The following is a 19,839-nucleotide window of genomic DNA, read 5'->3' as shown; positions in this document are numbered from 1 at the left end:
CATTCAACCATAAAGGCCTGATTGTTGCAGTGCTGCAGAGATGGTTGTCCTTCTGAAAGGTTCTCTCATCTCCACAGAGGAACTCTAGAGCTCTGTTAGAGTGACCACTGGGTTCTTGGTCACCTCCCTGACCAAGGCCCTTCTCCCCTGATTGCTCAGTTTGGCCGGGCGGCCAGCTCTAGGAAGAGTCTTGGTGGTTACACACTTCTTCCATTTAAGAATGATGGAGGCCACTGTTCTTGGGGACCTTCAATGCTGCAGAAATGTTTTGGTACCCTTCCCCAGAACTATGCCTCAACACAATCATGGCTTGGTTTTTACTCTGACATGCGCTGTCAACTGTGGGACCTTATATAGACAGGTGTGTGCCTTTTCAAATCATGGCCAATCAATTGAATTTACCACAGGTGAACTCCAATCACGTTGTAGAACTGTCTCAAGGACGATCAATGGAAACAGGATGCACCTGAGCTCAATTAAGTCTCGTAGCAAAGGGTCTGAATACTTGTATAAATAAGGTATTTCTGTTGATTTTTAATAAACTGTTTTCGCTTTGTCATTTCGGGGGATTGTGTGTTGATTGATGAGGATTTGAAAAAAAAAATCAATTTTAGAATAAGGCTGTAATGTAACAAAATGTGGAAAAAGTCAAAGGGTCTGAATACCTTCCGAATGCATTGCATGTACAGTATACCGAACCAAAATATAATGCAACAATTTCAAATATTTTGCTGAATTAGAGATCATTTAAGGAAATCAGTGAATTGAAATACATTAATTTGGCCCTAATCTATGGATTTCACATGACTGGGCAGGGGCACAGCCACAGGTGAGCCTGGGAGGGCTTAGACCCACCCACTGTGGAGCCAGGCACAGCCAATCAGAATGAGTTTTTCCCCACAAAAGGGTTTTATTTTAGACAGAAATACTCCTCAACACCCCTCCCTGACGATCCCTCAGGTGAAGAAGCCGGATGTTGAGGTCCTGGGCTGGCGTGGTTACATGTGGTCTGTGGCTGTGAGGTCGGTTGGACGTACTGACAAATTCTCAGAAAATGATGTTGGAGGAGGAGAAATGGACATTAAATTATCTGGAAATTGGTCTGGTGGACATTCCTGCAGTCAGCATGCCAATTCCAAACTCCCTCAAAACCGGAGACAACTGTGACATTGTGTTTTGTGACAAAACAGCACATTTTAGAGAGGCCTTTTATTGTCCCCAGCACAAGGTGCACCTGTGTAATGATCGTGCTGTTTAAATCACCTTCTTGATATGTTAATGATTGCAGGATTTGGGATAATAACTAGTTCTATTTCAGCTACACAGTGTGTTTCATCCCAGCTGAGGGAGGCTGGCTGTGTAAACTCACCCAGAGTGGTACCGTCCTCCCCCATGATAATCTTCATAGAAGTGATGATCTGTTGGGACACAGGAGGAGACATGGAGGTGGCGTAGATAGCACTGTGGGAGTGGGACCGCAGGTAGTCTATCAACTCCTACGGGGGAAGAGAAGAGACCATTGTCATTCTAACGTAGACCGTATGGGATCTATTCAGAAATGAAACATGCTCCAACTGAGCCATGGAAATCTGGTTTCACTAATTAACTGGTTTCACTAAGTACTGTGGGAAATGTCTCATATCATAGGGCAATGATGAAACCGGGTTGTCCTGTTGATGACGAAACCGCCACACCAAAACTTTTTCAGTAAACTGTATCAGTAACCATCCCTGAAAACAAAGACTTCGGCTTGTAATATACATGTCATGACTCATGCCAGTGACGATTATCTGTGTGTGAACACCCAGGGCAGTTTCAGTGTTACCCCTCCCCCTCTGTTGGAACTGAATGTTTTGGTGTTTCCAGCACTGATGGCTGCTTCAGAGGTCTTGGCACCCCGTCAAGAGCATTTCTCCCAATCGCAGATCTTTTGGCGTTGCTTAGCCATACTTCCTAGTCTAGTATTCATTCACTTAACGGAATGGGAACATGAGGAAAAAAAGCTGGAACTCAGGTTTCTGCCTTTGGAGACAGCCGGCTCACCTGCTTTCCTCCGATATACCCTCCAGCAGCACCAAAGCTCTGGGTAAATACTCCCATAATGACCTCCCCTGCCCTTTAACCTCTGACAGACAGCAGACTCACCCTTTTTCCTCCGATATACCCTCCAGCAGCACCAAAGCTCTTAGTGAACGTTCCCATCATGATGTCAACATCTTTGGGGTCCAGAGCAAAGTAGTCGACCACCCCTCCACCACGAGGTCCTAGTGCCCCGATGCTGTGGGCCTCGTCCAGGTAGAGAAAGGCCTTGTAGCGCTTCTTCAGGGCTATCACCTCAGGCAGACGCACGATGGATCCCTCCATACTGAAGATGGAGAGGAGAATGGTGAGACGTGGAGGGAGGAGAGACAGACACACATACATGACATGAACGTACAGCACACACACACTACAAATATTCTGTGTATCAACTGTTGTGTCTGGTAAAATGACCACACGGCCGTACTAAGACGTGAACATCTCCCTATGTGCAATCTAAAACAACGTAAACAGTGTGTTTCTTATTGATCTTCATTTGCTGTGAGAAGTCAGTGACTGTGTGTTTCTCTAGATCACTCAGGGTGTGTCAGACCGTTTTAACGACACATTTGGTGAACTGATCAGGGACAGGCAGCTTCACCAAGATCCATACTGAACAGAACAGATTGGTTGACCTTTACACTAAGTACATGACAAAGAACTTAAGTCCCACTATATTTATGCCCACTTCTACGTAAAGACTAGGCCGTGCCGAGCCTGTAGGGAGCCTTTCTGTACGACTAGGCCGTGCCGAGCCTGTAGGGAGCCTTTCTGTACGACTAGGCTGTGCCGAGCCTGCAGGGAGCCTTTCTGTACGACTAGGCCGAGTCTGCGGGGAGCCTTTCTGTATGACTAGGCCGAGCCTGCAGGGAGCCTTTCTGTACGACTAGGCCGTGCCGAGCCTGTAGGGAGCCTTTCCGCACGACTAGGCCGAGCCGACTAGGCCGTGCCGAGTCTGTAGGGAGCCTTTCTGTATGACTAGGCCGAGCCTGCAGGGAGCCTTTCTGTATGACTAGGCCGAGCCTGCAGGGAGCCTTTCTGTACGACTAGGGGCCGTGCCGAGCCTGCAGGGAGCCTTTCTGTACGACTAGGCCGAGCCGTGCCCGCAGGGAGCCTTTCTGTATGACTAGGCCGAGCCCGTAGGGAGCCTTTCCGTACAACTAGGCCGTGCCGAGCCCGTAGCCCGCAGGGAGCCTTTCCGTACGACTAGGCCGTGCCGAGCCCGCAGGAGCCTTTCCGTACGACTAGGCCGCCCCGCAGGAGCCTTTCTGTACGACTAGGCCGTGCCCGCAGGGAGCCTTTCTGTACGACTAGGCCGTGCCGAGCCCGCAGGGAGCCTTTCTGTACGACTAGGCCGTGCCCGCAGGGAGCCTTTCTGTACGACTAGGCCGTGCCCGCAGGGAGCCTTTCTGTACGACTAGGCCATGCCCGCAGGGAGCCTTTCTGTACGACTAGGCCGTGCCCGCAGGGAGCCTTTCTGTATGACTAGGCCGAGCCCGCAGGGAGCCTTTCTGTACGACTAGGCCGTGCCCCGAGCCCGCAGGCCGGGAGCCTTTCTGTACGACTAGGCCGTGCCGAGCCCGCAGGGAGCCTTTCTGTACGACTAGGCCGTGCCGAGCCCCGCAGGGAGCCTTTCTGTACGACTAGGCCGTGCCGCAGGGAGCCTTTCTGCCCGCAGGGAGCCTTTCTGTACGACTAGGCCGTGCCCGCAGGGAGCCTTTCTGTACGACTAGGCCGTGCCCGCAGGGAGCCTTTCTGTACGACTAGGCCATGCCGCAGGGAGCCTTTCTGTACGACTAGGCCGTGCCCGCAGGGAGCCTTTCTGTACGACTAGGCCGTGCCCGCAGGGAGCCTTTCTGTACGACTAGGCCGTGCCCGCAGGGAGCCTTTCTGTACGACTAGGCCGTGCCCGCAGGGAGCCTTTCTGTACGACTAGGCCGTGCCCGCAGGGAGCCTTTCTGTACGACTAGGCCGTGCCCGCAGGGAGCCTTTCTGTACGACTAGGCCGTGCCCGCAGGGAGCCTTTCTGTACGACTAGGCCGTGCCCGCAGGGAGCCTTTCTGTACGACTAGGCCGTGCCCGCAGGGAGCCTTTCTGTACGACTAGGCCGAGCCTGCAGGGAGCCTTCTGTACGACTAGGCCGAGCCTGCAGGGAGCCTTTCTGTACGACTAGGCCGAGCCTGTAGGGAGCCTTTCTGTACGACTAGGCCGAGCCTGTAGGGAGCCTTTCTGTACGACTAGGCCGTGCCCGCAGGGAGCCTTTCTGTACGACTAGGCCGAGCCTGTAGGGAGCCTTTCTGTACGACTAGGCCGTGCCCGCAGGGAGACTTTCTAAAATGTATTGTGAGCGTCTGATTCAGCTGGGGTTATTTCCATTATTTATTGGAATTCATTAACGTTTAATAAGAAAACTCAGAAAAATAAATGCAGATGATATCATACGATACCTCTTAAAAAAAGGTACCGTACCTGTATATTCCTTCGACCAGTATGAGGATCTTCTTCCAGGGCCTGCGTGTTCTGGGCTGGCCGTGGACGATGGCGTCTCTCAACAGCTTCTCTAGACTCACCATATCTACAGAGACACACACAGAGCATAGAAAAGGGTCTGAATAATGCAGCCTAAGTACCTGAATGTTTAGACATTGTATCCCAAAGCAAGACAACAACAAGATGGCTGGCTAACACCGAGTGGCAGCGAGTCTTCGAGTGAAGAAATGTGTTTATCCATCACATCTCCCCCGTCTTGTCAGTCTAAAATAGAATGCCAGAAGGAGCAATGAGAGAAAACAAACACTGGCACGAAATATCCAGATTTGCATTACTACCTGACACCTAACTACAGAGTCACGTCTAACTGGATCGGGATGAACAGTAGATGGTGTAGAGGAGGCCGGGGATGGACGGTGACACGGCTTACATGTGCTCAGACTCTATTATAAGATAAACAAACAGCTAGACAGAGACTAGAGCTTCTAATGAGAGACAGTTGGTCTTTAGTGTTGTGTTGATTGCACGGAGCGGGTTACATCCCATTGTGATCTGGACGTTTACTGTAGACAGCTGGCTGAGGTAATAGATAGATGGTGATCAAACAGGGTCGTCTTGGACACCACTAAATGACTCACTGTTGTGCTTGAAGACTCTGATGATGGATCCAGACAGCCGAGCGCCCAGCACCAGAGAGGCATGGTTTAACTCATCACTCAGGATCAAACAGCCCTGGAATTACAACAATATAATATCATTTATTTACATCGATATACAAAAACACTAAAGTGGCATACAGGACAGTCTCCCTGAAGGGGGGGGGGTCACAGACACAGTCTCACAGTCAATGACACCTCAGACATCACACCACAGCCATTGTATAGTTACCACAAGACAAGTTACACAATTCCATCATCTCGTGATTGAACGATTGAGCAGAATGAGTGCATTACGCAATGATGTAATTTCCAAGAAGAGGCGAGGAGGAGGAAGTCTGTCAGGATCATGTGAATGGTCCTTCGCCTCTCCTTAATGTTTACGTCTGTCAAGACAGGAAGTGTCTTGACTACTTTCACGAGGACGACCACACGCCTGCCAGTCAGAGACTTCTACTTTACTTTTTGTCAAAACAAAACTTAGAGGAGGAGAAGTAAAGGATTATATGAGTCAGAGAGAGAGAGAGAGGGGCAGAGAGATGGGGGTGGAGAGAAAGAGAGGGGTGGGCAGAGAGATGGGGGTGGAGAGAGAGGGGTCGGAGAGAGAGAGAGAGAGAGGGGGTCGGAGAGAGAGAGAGAGAGAGAGAGGTCGGAGAGAGAGAGAGAGAGAGAGGGTCGGAGGGAGAGAGAGGGGAGAGAGGGGTCGGAGAGAGAGAGAGAGAGGGGTCGGAGAGAGAGAGAGAGGGTCGGAGAGAGAGAGAGAGAGAGGGGTCGGAGAGAGAGAGAGAGAGGGGTCGGAGGGAGAGAGAGAGAGGGGTCGGAGGGAGAGAGAGGGGTCGAGAGCGAGAGAGAGAGGGGTCGGAGAGAGAGAGAGAGAGGGTCGGAGAGAGAGAGAGAGAGGGGTCGGAGGGAGAGAGAGGGGTCGGAGAGGAGAGAGAGGGGTCGGAGAGAGAGAGAGAGAGAGAGAGGTCGGAGAGAGAGAGAGAGAGGGGTCGGAGGGAGAGAGAGTCGAGAGAGAGAGGGGTCGGAGAGCGAGAGAGAGAGGGGTCGGAGAGAGAGAGAGAGAGAGGGGTCGGAGGGAGAGAGAGGGGTCGGAGGGAGAGAGAGGGGTCAGAGAGAGAGAGAGAGAGGGGTCGGAGAGAGAGGGGTCGGAGAGAGAGGGGGGGAGCGAGAGAGAGAGGGGTCGGAGAGAGAGAGAGAGAGGGGTCAGAGAGAGAGAGAGAGGGGTCAGAGAGAGAGAGAGGGGTCAGAGAGGGGTCGGGGAGAGAGAGAGGGGAGAGGGAGAGAGGGGTCGGAGAGAGAGAGAGAGAGAGGTCAGAGAGAGAGAGAGAGGGGTCAGGAGAGAGAGAGGGGTCAGAGAGAGAGAGGGGTCAGAGAGAGAGAGAGAGAGGTCAGAGAGAGAGAGAGAGGGGTCGGAGAGAGGAGAGAGAGGGGTCGGAGGAGAGAGAGGGGTCGGAGGGAGAGAGAGGGGTCGGAGAGAGAGAGAGGGGTCAGAGAGAGAGAGAGAGAGAGAGGTCGGAGAGAGAGAGAGAGAGGGGTCAGGGAGAGAGAGAGAGGGGTCAGAGAGAGAGAGAGAGAGGTCGGAGAGAGAGAGAGAGAGGGGTCAGAGAGGAGAGAGAGGGGTCAGAGAGAGAGAGAGAGAGGGGTCGGAGAGAGGGGTCGGAGAGAGAGGGGTCAGAGAGAGAGAGAGAGAGGGGTCGGAGAGAGAGAGAGAGAGAGGGGTCAGAGAGAGAGAGAGAGAGAGGGGTCAGAGAGAGAGAGAGAGAGAGAGAGGGGTCGGAGAGAGAGAGAGAGAGGGGTCAGAGAGAGAGAGAGAGAGAGGGGTCGGAGAGAGAGAGAGAGAGGGGTCGGAGAGCGAGAGAGAGAGGGGTCGGAGAGAGAGAGAGAGGGGTCGGAGAGAGAGAGAGAGGGGTCGGAGAGAGAGAGAGAGGGGTCAGAGAGAGAGAGGGGAGAGAGAGGGGGGTCGAGAGAGAGAGGGGTCAGAGAGAGGGGCGAGAGAGAGAGGGGTCAGAGAGAGAGAGAGAGAGGGGTCAGAGAGAGAGAGAGAGGGGTCAGAGAGCGAGAGAGAGAGGGGTCAGAGAGAGAGAGAGAGGGGTCAGAGAGAGAGAGAGAGGGTCAGAGAGCGAGAGAGAGAGGGGTCAGAGAGAGAGAGAGGGGTCAGAGAGAGAGAGGGGTCAGAGAGAGAGAGAGAGGGGTCAGAGAGAGAGGTCAGAGAGAGGGTCAGAGAGAGAGAGGGGTCAGAGAGAGAGAGAGAGGGTCAGAGAGAGAGAGAGAGGGTCAGAGAGAGAGAGAGAGGGGTCAGAGAGAGAGAGAGAGAGAGAGAGGTCAGAGAGAGAGGTCAGAGAGAGAGAGGGTCAGAGAGAGAGAGAGAGGTCAGAGAGAGAGAGAGAGAGGGGTCAGAGAGAGAGAGAGAGAGAGGGGTCAGAGAGAGAGAGAGAGAGAGAGGGGTCAGAGAGAGAGAGAGAGAGGGGTCAGAGAGAGAGAGAGAGAGAGGGGTCAGAGAGAGAGAGAGAGAGAGAGGGGTCAGAGAGAGAGAGAGAGAGAGGGGTCAGAGAGAGAGAGAGAGAGGGGTCAGAGAGAGAGAGAGAGAGAGGGGTCAGAGAGAGAGAGAGAGAGGGGTCAGAGAGAGAGAGAGAGGGGTCAGAGAGAGAGAGGGGTCAGAGAGAGAGAGGGGTCAGAGAGAGAGAGGGGTCAGAGAGAGAGAGGGGTCAGAGAGAGAGAGAGAGAGGGAGCTTCCTATCCTAATAACTCAAGGCCATTCAGGCATCATGATGATTCAGGACCCGTTTCTCAATGTTTTGAAAACACACCGAGGAAACTAGAGGGTTTTGGAACGGCGTGAACCCCCATATGGGGGACTTTGAGCAGTTCTGGACTGATTCCGAATGACATGTTAGTGTCGAAAGCGCTCTGTGAACGCCGTAGTGTCCCTTGCCTTATAATGCCAAAAAGCCCCAGCTGTCTGCTCTCTGTTTCCAAGTGTCAGGTTTCAGACCCTACATTTGCATAAGAAGTGACGTGTCACATTTTCTGGCCTATCCAGACAAAGAATCGATTATCTCTTCCTCTGAGTGAGTGAGCTGAGCTTGGGAGAAGGAAAATGAACGGTGACAGTCAGACGAATCCAGCCATTGTGGTTTCATCTCGGTGTGATATGCTCAGCCGGATTTACCTCTTAACTAAATCATTTCGTAGAATTGAAACAAGACCACTTTGTCTGGGTCAGAGAGAGACAAAATCACTTAGTGCTTAAAGCTGAAGTTGTAACGCAGACTCTTCTTGGAGTCTGCAAACATTGAATGGACCCACTCCAAGTCACATACCGCCCAAACAAATTCACAGATGATGCAATCTATTTTGCACTCCGCACTGCCCTTTCCCACCTGGACAAAAGGAACACCTAAGTGAGAATTCTGTTCATTGACTACAGCTCAGCGTTCAACACCATAGTGCCCTCAAACCTCATCAATAAGCTAAGGATCCTGGGACTGAACACTTCCTTCTGCAACTGGATTCCCGACTTCCTGATCGGCTGCCCCCAGGTGGTGGGGGTAGGCAACAAAACATCCCCCATGTGGAACCTCAACACGGGGCCCCTTAGCGGTACATACAGTCCCCTCCTGTACTCCCTGTTCACCCACGGCCGCGCACGACTCCAACACCATTAAGTATGCAGAAGACGGTGGTGGGCCTGATCACCAATGACGATGAGACAGCCTATAGGGAGGTCAGAGACAGTGTGGTGCCAGGACAACAACCTCTCCCTCAACCTCAGCAACACAAAGTCGCTGATCGTGGACACCAGGAAACGGAGGGCCGAGCACGCCCTCATTTAAATCAAAAAGGAGCAGGTCGAGATTCCAGTTCCTCAATGTCCACACCAATAAGGAAATATTATGGTCCCCACACAGCAACCCAGTCGTGAAGAGGAAACAATGTTTTTTCCCCCCTCATGAGGCTGAACAGATTCAGCATGGGCCCTCAGATCCTCACAAAGTTCTACAGCTGTACCACTGAGAGAGTCTTGACCGGCTGCTTCACTGGCTAGTATGGCAACTGCCTGTCCTCCAATCACAAGCCACTACAGAGGATAGTGCATAGTACAGGTTGACACAGGAGTTCAAATCCATTCCTGTCAAGTCTTTCCTGATCACACAACAGGTCTATAACCCCAGAACATTCCTGATCACACAACAGGTCTATAACCCCAGAACATTCCTGATCACACAACAGGTCTATAACCCCAGAACATTCCTGATCACACAACAGGTCTATAACCCCAGAACATTCCTGATCACACAACAGTTCTATAACCCCAGAACATTCCTGATCACACAACAGTTCTATAACCCCAGAACATTCCTGATCACACAACAGGTCTATAACCCCAGAACATTCCTGATCACACAACAGGTCTATAACCCCAGAACATTCCTGATCACACAACAGGTCTATAACCCCAGAACATTCCTGATCACACAACAGGTCTATAACCCCAGAACATTCTGATCACACAACAGTTCTATAACCCCAGAACATTCCTGATCACACAACAGGTCTATAACCCCAGAACATTCCTGATCACACAACAGTTCTATAACCCCAGAACATTCCTGATCACACAACAGGTCTATAACCCCAGAACATTCCTGATCACACAACAGGTCTATAACCCCAGAACATTCCTGATCACACAACAGGTCTATAACCCCAGAACATTCCTGATCACACAACAGGTCTATAACCCCAGAACATTCCTGATCACACAACAGGTCTATAACCCCAGAACATTCCTGTCCCTTCCAGATAAGAATCACTCCGGCCCCGTGCTCATTTTTGCACGCAGAAATATGTAGATCATTGTGATCGACCATTGTGACCATTGTGATCGATTGGGAAGTATTGAAAATCATTTCAGAAATGCAAAATGCGACTGTGAGATGTTAAATGCACTGACTGTAGGCCTACGTCTCTGTAATGTAGATTAGTTAAGGCTGAAAGATGCTGAAAGATGAGGACAGACACCCCCAACAGGACTGTCTGCTCAGCACTGCAGAAATCTGTAGCCTACAGCGGAGCACAGATTATCAGATCATAAAACCTGAGTTACAGGACTGTATAAGTCAATCTATGTTCATTTCCCTCCTCACCTCAGACAGCAGGGCTTTAGTTAAATAAACAAACTACTGGGCCTGATGCTAAAGTTGTTAGGAGCAGAACAGCGATGCTGATTCAGGCTGCTTGTCCCTCTCTCTGGTTGGCAGCCTATTTGATTAAACCACAGCCTTTTTAACAAGCCGTGTTCTGGTTCCTTTCGTGTTACAGACGACTCCATCAAATGTAGATAAAACGTCGCTCTAATGTTAATGATGGGTCCTTGGCTAAAACGTTTCAACTCCTCTACTGAAGGCGTCCTCATTTAGCCTACTGATGCAGGTTGGTATCTGAGGTAGCCAAGTGACGGTGCCAACTGAAGCGAGGCGCGAGAGTGAGCTGATGGAAGGGGTCAGGAATCCCGTGGGACTCTGTACATACTTCCTGTAAAACCAGCCATGTTATATTATATACTCCCTGTAAAACCAGCCATGTTATATTATACACTCCCTGTAAAACCAGCCATGTTATATTATATACTCCCTGTAAAACCAGCCATGTTATATTATACACTCCCTGTAAAACCAGCCATGTTATATTATACACTCCCTGTAAAACCAGCCATGTTATATTATATACTCCCTGTAAAACCAGCCATGTTATATTATATACTCCCTGTAAAACCAGCCATGTTATATTATATACTCCCTGTAAAACCAGCCATGTTATATTATATACTCCCTGTAAAACCAGCCATGTTATATTATATACTCCCTGTAAAACCAGCCATGTTATATTATATACTCCCTGTAAAACCAGCCATGTTATATTATACACTCCCTGTAAAACCAGCCATGTTATATTATACACTCCCTGTAAAACCAGCCATGTTATATTATACACTCCCTGTAAAACCAGCCATGTTATATTATACACTCCCTGTAAAACCAGCCATGTTATATTATACACTCCCTGTAAAACCAGCCATGTTATATTATACACTCCCTGTAAAACCAGCCATGTTATACACTCCTGTAAAACCAGCCATGTTATACACTCCCTGTAAAACCAGCCATGTTATACACTCCCTGTAAAACCAGCCATGTTATATTATACACTCCCTGTAAAACAGCCATGTTATATTATACACTCCCTGTAAAACCAGCCATGTTATATTATATACTCCCTGTAAAACCAGCCATGTTATATTATATACTCCCTGTAAAACCAGCCATGTTATATTATATACTCCCTGTAAAACCAGCCATGTTATATTATATACTCCCTGTAAAACCAGCCATGTTATATTATATACTCCCTGTAAAACCAGCCATGTTATATTATATACTCCCTGTAAAACCAGCCATGTTATATTATATACTCCCTGTAAAACCAGCCATGTTATATTATATACTCCCTGTAAAACCAGCCATGTTATATTATATACTCCCTGTAAAACCAGCCATGTTATATTATATACTCCCTGTAAAACCAGCCATGTTATATTATATACTCCCTGTAAAACCAGCCATGTTATATTATATACTCCCTGTAAAACCAGCCATGTTATATTATATACTCCCTGTAAAACCAGCCATGTTATATTATATACTCCCTGTAAAACCAGCCATGTTATATTATATACTCCCTGTAAAACCAGCCATGTTATATTATATACTCCCTGTAAAACCAGCCATGTTATATTATATACTCCCTGTAAAACCTGTAAAACCAGCCATGTTATATTATATACTCCTGTAAAACCAGCCATGTTATATTATATACTCCCTGTAAAACCAGCCATGTTATATTATATACTCCCTGTAAAACCAGCCATGTTATATTATATACTCCCTGTAAAACCAGCCATGTTATATTATATACTCCCTGTAAAACCAGCCATTTTATATTATATACTCCCTGTAAAACCAGCCATGTTATATTATATACTCCTGTAAAACCAGCCATGTTATATTATATACTCCCTGTAAAACCAGCCATGTTATATTATATACTCCCTGTCCCTGTAAAACCAGCCATGTTATATTATATACTCCATGTAAAACAGCCATGTTATATTATATACTCCTGTAAAACCAGCCATGTTATATTATATACTCCATGTAAAACAGCCATGTTATATTATATACTCCCTGTAAAACCAGCCATGTTATATTATATACTCCCTGTAAAACCAGCCATGTTATATTATATACTCCCTGTAAAACCAGCCATGTTATATTATATACTCCATGTAAAACAGCCATGTTATATTATATACTCCCTGTAAAACCAGCCATGTTATATTATATACTCCCTGTAAAACCAGCCATGTTATATTATATACTCCATGTAAAACAGCCATGTTATATTATATACTCCCTGTAAAACCAGCCATGTTATATTATATACTCCCTGTAAAACCAGCCATGTTATATTATATACTCCCTGTAAAACCAGCCATGTTATATTATATACTCCCTGTAAAACCAGCCATGTTATATTATATACTCCCTGTAAAACCAGCCATGTTATATTATATACTCCCTGTAAAACCAGCCATGTTATATTATATACTCCCTGTAAAACCAGCCATGTTATATTATATACTCCCTGTAAAACCAGCCATGTTATATTATATACTCCCTGTAAAACCAGCCATGTTATATTATATACTCCCTGTAAAACCAGCCATGTTATATTATATACTCCCTGTAAAACCAGCCATGTTATATTATATACTCCCTGTAAAACCAGCCATGTTATATTATATACTCCCTGTAAAACCAGCCATGTTATATTATATACTCCCTGTAAAACCAGCCATGTTATATTATATACTCCCTGTAAAACCAGCCATGTTATATTATATACTCCCTGTAAAACCAGCCATGTTATATTATATACTCCCTGTAAAACCAGCCATGTTATATTATATACTCCCTGTAAAACCAGCCATGTTATATTATATACTCCCTGTAAAACCAGCCATGTTATATTATATACTCCCTGTAAAACCAGCCATGTTATATTATATACTCCCTGTAAAACCAGCCATGTTATATTATATACTCCCTGTAAAACCAGCCATGTTATATTATATACTCCCTGTAAAACCAGCCATTTTATATTATATACTCCCTGTAAAACCAGCCATGTTATATTATATACTCCCTGTAAAACCAGCCATGTTATATTATATACTCCCTGTAAAACCAGCCATGTTATATTATATACTCCTGTAAAACAGCCATGTTATATTATATACTCCCTGTAAAACCAGCCATGTTATATTATATACTCCTGTAAAAACAGCCATGTTATATTATATACTCCCTGTAAAACCAGCCATGTTATATTATATACTCCCTGTAAAACCAGCCATGTTATATTATATACTCCCTGTAAAACCAGCCATGTTATATTATATACTCCATGTAAAACAGCCATGTTATATTATATACTCCCTGTAAAACCAGCCATGTTATATTATATACTCCCTGTAAAACCAGCCATGTTATATTATATACTCCCTGTAAAACCCTGTAAAACCAGCCATGTTATATTATATACTCCCTGTAAAACCCTGTAAAACCAGCCATGTTATATTATATACTCCCTGTAAAACCAGCCATGTTATATTATATACTCCATGTAAAACAGCCATGTTATATTATATACTCCATGTAAAACAGCCATGTTATATTATATACTCCATGTAAAACAGCCATGTTATATGAACTTAATATTTGTATTCGTTATTTACTGTGTATTTATTGCTTGTGTCACTATTTCTCTGTTTTAATGCATCTCTAAATATACATTGTTAGATAAGGACGCGTACGTAACCATTTACCTGTTGTTTACGAAGCATGTGAGAAATAAATATATATTTTTATCCCTACCTTTCCAGCCAGAGCCGGAATGTTCATGGAGTTGGTAGCGAAGCCCATCCCAAAGGCCATAGATGACTCCACCCCCAGGAACCTAGCAACCAGCTGTTCCAACTCCTCATGGATGTCCAGGTTGCCTGGACACAGCAGGAACAGAAAGATGGAAACAAAAGGGATGTCTTACTTTAACAAGTGTTCATGTCAACATAAAGTGTGCATGACATCAATACAGATGTACTAAAACTCACTAGGATCCAGCTCAGTTACAGTGATGCTCTAAAATCATCACTTTTCATTTTTAACTCAATACAACAACACAAAGATGCACTACCTCAGAACAACAGCTTGCTGCACATAAAGGCCTGACATAAACGACGCATGGAGGACGACTTGACTAGAATGTTCATGTCCAACATGTCGTTCTACTCTGGCATTGTGGGGTACATGACAACAGAGGACTTTTGATTCCTTGTTTCCTTTAAAAATTGCAAAACTACTAAAGTAGACGGCACAACCAAGCCCAACAACAGAATGAGTGGGCCAGTTTGTCCCCAGAAGGTTGTCTGCAGTGGATATTGTACCAACGTTGTGTATCAGCGCTTCCTTTTAAATAACATTAGCCATTTAGAAGATACGTGGCTTGGATAAACGTAACAGTCACGCGTGCATACATTTAAGGTACTGGTGGTACCGGGAATCGAACCCACTATCCTGGCGTTGTAAGCAACATGCTCTACCTGCGGTCCACAGAGTGTTTAAAAACAAAACGTCCCTCGTCCCCAACAAGAAGGTGATTATATCCATGTCTTACCCATCTCATAGCGGGTGCTACCCACTCCAACGCCATAGTGGTGGGTGGACTCTGTGGCAGCGTCGGCACACCTCCCAGTGTTCTCAGCAAAGCCCAGGTAGTTATATGAACCCATGTTGATCACGTCTTTCACCAGCTTGCCTGTGTGTCTGGGTAGAAAGACAACTCTGACGAGACAGAACTACTGTTGTGTTGGAGGAGGTCTTACATTGTCCTGTATTTAAAAACATTCTGATAAAGCTAAACACACCAAACCAAGGCTTCTGGTTTTTTTGTTTTATACTGTACTTGTGAGTTTTGACAAGCAGCAAGAGTAGCTATCGTGTTGACAATAACATCAGGTTTTGTTTTTAACTTGTTCTTGACGAGTTCCCTAACACTTGCATGCAGTTGTGACAACAGCATATCATGCCTAGCAAAGAGTGAATGAGGTTAACCATTACCACACAACGATACGTGACAGATATTGTCTGTTGGTTTCTACACATCACGTTTGTCCCCAGATAGACTTTCCTCTCTTATCATTGTAAGTAGGGCAATGACCTGTAGGTGATAGAGGGGGCATGAAAGACCCTTCCATGACATTCGGGACAGCAGCGTAGCCTAGTGGTTAGAGCGTTGGCCTAGAAACCGAAAGGTTGCAAGTTTGAATCACCGAGCTGACAAGGTACAAATCTGTCATTCTGCCCCTGAACAAGGCATTTAACCCACAGTTCCTAGGCAGTCATTGAAAATAAGAGTTTGTTCTTAACTGACTTGCCTAGTAAAATAAAAAAATAAAAATATGGCTAGTTCTCACACAGACCCATCTACTCCCTGTAAAAGCCAGGTCCAGTTCTCACACAGACCCATCTACTCCCTGTAAAAGCCAGGTCCAGTTCTCACACAGACCCATCTACTCCCTGTAAAAGCCATGGCTAGTTCTCACACAGACCCATCTCCTCCCTGTAAAAGCCAGGTCCAGTTCTCACACAGACCCATCTACTCCCTGTAAAAGCCAGGTCCAGTTCTCACACAGACCCATCTACTCCCTGTAAAAGCCAGGTCCAGTTCTCACACAGACCCATCTACTCCCTGTAAAAGCCATGGCTAGTTCTCACACAGACCCATCTCCTCCCTGTAAAAGCCAGGTCCAGTTCTCACACAGACCCATCTACTCCCTGTAAAAGCCAGGTCCAGTTCTCACACAGACCCATCTACTCCCTGTAAAAGCCAGGTCCAGTTCTCACACAGACCCATCTACTCCCTGTAAAAGCCATGGCTAGTTCTCACACAGACCCATCTCCTCCCTGTAAAAGCCAGGTCCAGTTCTCACACAGACCCATCTACTCCCTGTAAAAGCCAGGTCCAGTTCTCACACAGACCCATCTACTCCCTGTAAAAGCCAGGTCCAGTTCTCACACAGACCCATCTACTCCCTGTAAAAGCCATGGCTAGTTCTCACACAGACCCATCTACTCCCTGTAAAAGCCAGGTCCAGTTCTCACACAGACCCATCTACTCCCTGTAAAAGCCAGGTCCAGAGTGTACAGTAGCAAATACAACCAAATACAAACTCTAACAGAGTTATTATGGTTGGGATGGGCCACTCACTGGAAGGTCCAGTTGTAGTCTTTGGAGGCCCTCTCCAACAGGTCCATCTTGGCTCCTGGAACACTGCAGATCGGCCTGTTCCAGTTGTCACGGATACGCATGTAAAGATTCCGGGTGTAGAAATTCTCAAAGTCCTGGTACAGTGGAACAAAGTCCTAGAAAACACAGAGACAGACAGAGTCAGTCATTGTTGGAATCAATACCACGGTCTGAATTTATGCAAACACACAAGCTTTCAAAGAAATCGTTTGACCTAACTGTTCAAAAGCATTTGGTGTGCACTAGCTGTTGCCAGAAAGAGTGTGTTTATAGACAAACACACATTTCTCACAGGAATAGGTGCGTCTCTTTTACAGCTTCAGGACAACTGGTTTGGCACAGCGGTTACACTGAGCATTGCGGTTTACAGAAAACAGGTTTTATAGTGGAATGTGAATGGAGAAATCACTTTCACACCTTCCCATGTTACACGCCTGTATTGTTCAGGCATATTTCACTCCCTATTCACACAGCACCAGACTAAATATTAGCACTAACAGCCTACATCATAAAACCGTTTTAGAGGGGCGTTTTAAAGCAGAAGCAATGAATGAATAGCAAAGGAGGTAGGTAGACAGAGGTTGCCCCTAACCAGTAACCACTGACACAGGGTCAGCTATTTCTCCAAACCCTTAACTTCTTGGTGACAGGGGGCAGTATTTTCACGTCCGGATGAAATACATGCCCAAATTCGACTGCCTGCTACTCATCCCCACAAGATAAGATATTAGTAGATTTGGATAGAAACCACTCTGAAGTTTCTAAAACTGTTTGAATCATGTCTGTGAGTATAACAGAACTTATTTAGCAGGCGAAACTCTGAGGACAAACCATTCTGATTTCATTTTTTTTGAGGTCACTCTCTTTTCAATGGGTTTTCATTGGGAATCCAGATTTCTAAGGGACCTTCTTACAGTTCCTATCGCTTTCAATGGATGTAAACAGTCTTTAGAAATTGGTTGAGGTTATTCCTTTGTGTAATGAAGAGGTACAGCCATCTTGAACAAGGGTCACTTGTAGTGTACTGTTAGATAGAGGTGCGTGACCAGAAAGCTACAGTTTGTTTTCTTCCTGTATTGAACACAGATCATCCCGTCTTCAATTTGATTGATTATTTAAGTTAAAAAATACCTTTGTATTACAAAAGTAGTTTGAAATGTTTTGGCAAAGTTTACAGGTAACGTTTGAGATATTTTGTAGTCACGTTGAGCAAGTTGGAACCAGTGTTTTTCTGGATCAAGCGGATCAAATGGACATTCTGGATATACACCGACGGAACTATTCAAACAAAAGGACCATTTGTGATCGTTATGGGACATATTGGAGTGCTAACAAACAAGCTCGTCCAAGGTAAGGCATGAATTATATTTTTATTTTTGCGTTTTGTGTCGCGCCTACAGGGTTGAAATAGGGTTTATCTTTGTTTAGGAAGGTGCTATCCTCAGATAATAGCATCGTTTGCTTTCGCCGAAAAGCCTTTTTGAAATCTGACATGTTGGCTGGATTCACAACAAGTGTAGCTTTAATTTGCTATCTTGCATGTGTGATTTAATGAAAGTTAGATTTTTATAGTCATTTATTTGAATTTGGCGCTCTGCATTTCCCCTGGCTTTTGGCCAGGTGTGACGCTAGCGTCCCAGAGAGGTTAATGGTTCAAAAATAATAATTCAGGGGCGGGGTAATCCGATTCAGGGGCGGGGTAATCCGATTCAGGGGCGGGGTAATCCGATTCTAGATCTGTCAGCTAGAACAAACACCCATCCAAGACAGAAGCTAAAAAGAAAAAAAGTGAATAGCCTCCAAGGAAAAAGTAATCTACATCTCTTACCTTCTGCTCTTCCCTTTCTCTGGCTACATGGCACTTCTCCATGCCCCAGTGCCGGAGGAAGTCCCGCAGGTACCCGAAGATGGTGAGGATCCCATAGCCCATGTATGTGAGAACCGCCACAAGCAGAGGAGTCTCCTCAAACTGCTCCACAAACGCTTTGTTGTACAGGCTGGCGTTGGTTGTTCTGGAGACAACATGGTTGTTCTGGAGAAGAAGAAAATACAGACAAACAGAAGATGGTTGTGTTGCTGACTGGAAGGGAGTTGGTGTCCATCTTTTACATGCAATTTTGGTCATGCAAAAGAGGGAGCATTGGAAACACCATTTATTGGGTAGCCTAGTCTGTTCTAATGTTAGACTTTTCTGCAGACATCACAGGTTAATGGTGGTTGCACCATTGCAGTCTGTCCCATGGGACACACCCAAGCTGAGAAAAGATCAACAAAATGGCATGAGTGAATAAAATGGGCCATTGATCACAGAAATGTGAAACTAATCTACATATAACACGGATACAGAAGTGTTAAACGAATCTACATAGCACGGAAGTGTTAAACGAATCTACATAGCACGGAAGTGTTAAACGAATCTACATAGCACGGAAGTGTTAAACGAATCTACATAGCACGGAAGTGTTAAACAAATCTACATAGCACGGAAGTGTTAAACGAATCTACATAGCACGGAAGTGTTAAACGAATCTACATAGCACGGAAGTGTTAAACGAATCTACATAGCACGGAAGTGTTAAACGAATCTACATAGCACGGAAGTGTTAAACGAATCTACATAGCACGGAAGTGTTAAACGAATCTACATAGCACGGAAGTGTTAAACGAATCTACATAGCACGGAAGTGTTAAACGAATCTACATAGCACGGAAGTGTTAAACGAATCTACATAGCACAGAAGTGTTAAACGAATCTACATAGCACAGAAGTGTTAAACGAATCTACATAGCACAGAAGTGTTAAACGAATCTACATAGCACAGAAGTGTTAAACGAATCTACATAGCACAGAAGTGTTAAACGAATCTACATAGCACAGAAGTGTTAAACGAATCTACATAGCACAGAAGTGTTAAACGAATCTACATAGCACAGAAGTGTTAAACGAATCTACATAGCACAGAAGTGTTAAACGAATCTACATAGCACAGAAGTGTTAAACGAATCTACATAGCACAGAAGTGTTAAACGAATCTACATAGCACAGAAGTGTTAAACGAATCTACATAGCACAGAAGTGTTAAACGAATCTACATAGCACAGAAGTGTTAAACGAATCTACATAGCACAGAAGTGTTAAACGAATCTACATAGCACAGAAGTGTTAAACGAATCTACATAGCAC

General features: G+C 45.8%; 1 protein-coding gene across 1 annotated transcript in view; it reads right to left on the bottom strand.

Moving 5' to 3' along the window:
* The window catches only part of LOC112235781 (serine palmitoyltransferase 2-like), a 39,458-nt gene that overhangs the window by 11,854 nt on the left and 7,765 nt on the right, over nt 1-19,839 (bottom strand). Inside the window, exons 2-9 of the mRNA XM_042300993.1 lie at nt 18,484-18,687; nt 16,617-16,771; nt 15,024-15,172; nt 14,225-14,349; nt 5,208-5,301; nt 4,549-4,654; nt 2,146-2,365; nt 1,370-1,496 (exon numbers count right to left, since the gene is read on the bottom strand). Coding sequence (XP_042156927.1) covers nt 1,370-1,496; nt 2,146-2,365; nt 4,549-4,654; nt 5,208-5,301; nt 14,225-14,349; nt 15,024-15,172; nt 16,617-16,771; nt 18,484-18,687 — 1,180 coding nt within the window. The remainder of the gene's footprint in view (nt 1-1,369; nt 1,497-2,145; nt 2,366-4,548; nt 4,655-5,207; nt 5,302-14,224; nt 14,350-15,023; nt 15,173-16,616; nt 16,772-18,483; nt 18,688-19,839) is intronic.

The sequence above is a fragment of the Oncorhynchus tshawytscha genome, linkage group LG18, assembly GCF_018296145.1.
Source record: "Oncorhynchus tshawytscha isolate Ot180627B linkage group LG18, Otsh_v2.0, whole genome shotgun sequence".
In the NCBI taxonomy this organism is placed as follows: domain Eukaryota; kingdom Metazoa; phylum Chordata; class Actinopteri; order Salmoniformes; family Salmonidae; genus Oncorhynchus; species Oncorhynchus tshawytscha.
The sequence above is the reverse complement of the archived record's forward strand: the minus strand, read 5'-3'. Positions and strand labels throughout refer to the sequence as shown.